Source organism: Etheostoma spectabile, chromosome 24, assembly GCF_008692095.1.
Source record: "Etheostoma spectabile isolate EspeVRDwgs_2016 chromosome 24, UIUC_Espe_1.0, whole genome shotgun sequence".
In the NCBI taxonomy this organism is placed as follows: Eukaryota; Metazoa; Chordata; class Actinopteri; order Perciformes; family Percidae; genus Etheostoma; species Etheostoma spectabile.
In genome coordinates, this window is record NC_045756.1 from 10,895,811 (window position 1) to 10,898,073 (window position 2,263).

The 2,263-nt window shown below is 40.7% G+C and overlaps 1 protein-coding gene across 1 annotated transcript; it reads right to left on the reverse strand.

Annotated features, from left to right (window-relative positions):
* Nucleotides 1-1,341: 1,341 nt before the first annotated feature.
* LOC116674127 (collagen alpha-1(VIII) chain-like) lies at nucleotides 1,342-2,210 on the reverse strand. Its single transcript, XM_032506623.1, has one exon. It carries the CDS (start codon nucleotides 2,032-2,034, stop codon nucleotides 1,357-1,359), a length of 678 nt encoding a protein of 225 aa, XP_032362514.1. The 5' UTR covers nucleotides 2,035-2,210; the 3' UTR covers nucleotides 1,342-1,356.
* Between the last annotated feature and the right edge of the window lie 53 nt (nucleotides 2,211-2,263).

Sequence of the window (2,263 nt, forward strand, 5' to 3'; positions counted from 1 at the left end):
GGAGAGAATCGGTGAAAAGATGCCAGGTTCTTCTTCACTGCATGCCAGCCTCTGCCAGTTTGGTTGTGGATGTCCAGAAGGATGCACCATCTGCCTCTGCAGCAGCTACTGGCCCAGCTGCTCCTCCTGACCAACCAGCCATAAGGAGAAGGCGATACTGCCCAAGAGCGATCTTAAAAGCAGCACAAGGTGCCAAAAATGCCATGCAAACATTTGCAAAAACACGCTATTACCACCTTACACTGCCACTCATGCAAACAAAGGAACATTCACATAGACACACACCTGCATGCACAAACAAGCACACATTGTTTTTCTGGGTTTTTGAATTTAAAAATAGTCAAGAAAAATGTTTTTATTTTTTTATTAAACCAATATATAACCAATTAAAGCAACACAATTCACATACTTTAGGCACAGCATTACATGGGAAACCCATGTAATGCTGTGCGCAGTCCAAAGAAAAAAAAAAGAAAAGAATATCATTCCAAAATGGCACATCCACCGTTCAAAGAAATAAAGTACAAAATAAAAAGAAACTGACAGATGGTGGTATGAAAGGGTATGGACATATTTTTGAATAGTTTAATTATTTGTAAGTTCTGCATTTTGGAATAATTTTGGCCATTTACTGTCAACACACGGACATTAACACAATAGCAAATAATCAGTAGTCAAACAAATAAATTACAGAGAATACTGACAAACTGAAAAACAACAACATTTAAATAATTAATTTCTATTACAAAAACAAATCATAACTCCAAAAGGGCAAAGGCAAGATCCAAACTATCACTGCAATTTTGGACAAATGAAAAATTGGGTTTAAATCCACCTAAAAACTTTTTAGGCAGATCAAGTAAAAGAATTAAAATTTTGTTGTAAAGAAAAATAATGTATGATACCCTTTATACATAAACCCCGCATTAAAAAATAACATTTTATTATGTGCCCATATACATACTACTTTAAAAATATTTAATTAATCAAAACAAAAATTAAGTTTATTAAAACAAGGAAAGTGAAACAAAAATTTAAAGTGAATCAAAAAAAAACATAAAGCCTTTTGTTTTTGAAAATTCCACGATAATGAAAACGATAATTTTGGGGGATGGCTAGAGAATAAAAGCACATAGTAAAATTTTAGGGCCCTTTCCCCTACTAATCTCCTTAAACCATCTTTTTTCCTTCATAGCCCAAAGGCCTTGATTTCATACAATTATTTTTTCTCCCAATATTTATAAATCATAAATTTCGGGACTCCTTAATGTATTATGCTTATGCAAAAATAATTCAATTTTTTTTACTACATTATATAAAAAAAGAGTATTCAAAATTTAACTCTTGTAAAACCCTTCACTTTACCAAAAATTCCTTTGAGCCAGTTTTACCATAATTTTGGGAAAAAAATCCCCTCAAGGGGTTTTCCCTTTGCCTTTGTTTTTCCTTTTTACTTGGGGACAATAGTTCCAAAAAAGTGGAATGGACTTTACCAGCATAAAGTCCTGCAGCCTGGTCAGATGGCAGCTGTATATGCACAGTTTCTCCTTGTCGTAATGGGAGTACAGCACTCCCTGATGCCTGATCCAGCAAGCCCTTTTGGTATTCATCATATGTGTACATGACTGGCTCATTGTTCTTCATCAAGGCCACCCACACATTACCCCCTTTGCAGTGGACGTGGTAAGCAAAGTAGTAGACCCCTGGTATGCTACAGGTGAAAACACCACTTTGGGGATTGTAGTTTTGATTGCCATTGTGCAGGAGTTTGTCAAAGACGACCGCAGAGCCAACAGGAGGGAATGGATTTGCAAGCTTAGCTGTGAAGGCAGGCATCTCCACGCCACTTCCACCAATGTCGCCTCTGTTCTTTGTTTTTTTTTGTTTTTGGCCAGGGTATGGGCCGGTCACAGGGAGGATCTGTCCGAGGTCAGGAGATACAGCAGGAAGTCCTGGAGGACCAGGGGGTCCAGGTTGTCCTGGTTGCCCGGGGACCCCGCGGGGCCATTGGCCCGGGGTTTTACCTTGAGCCATTTTGCCAGCGGCCCCGTTTTTCCCCCCCCAGGATAGCCATTTTGCCCGTTGGGGCCGTTTCGCCTTTTGTCCTGGACCCGGAGGCCCAAAGGGGGCCCCCCGGGCCCTGTTATCCTGGATACCTTGGGGTCCCGGTACCTCTGTCTCCGCCCCCCCCCTCTCCTTTTGGGGCCATTAATCCCAAGCCCGGGAACCCGGGAAACCCCTACACCAGGTTCCCCTTTTAGGC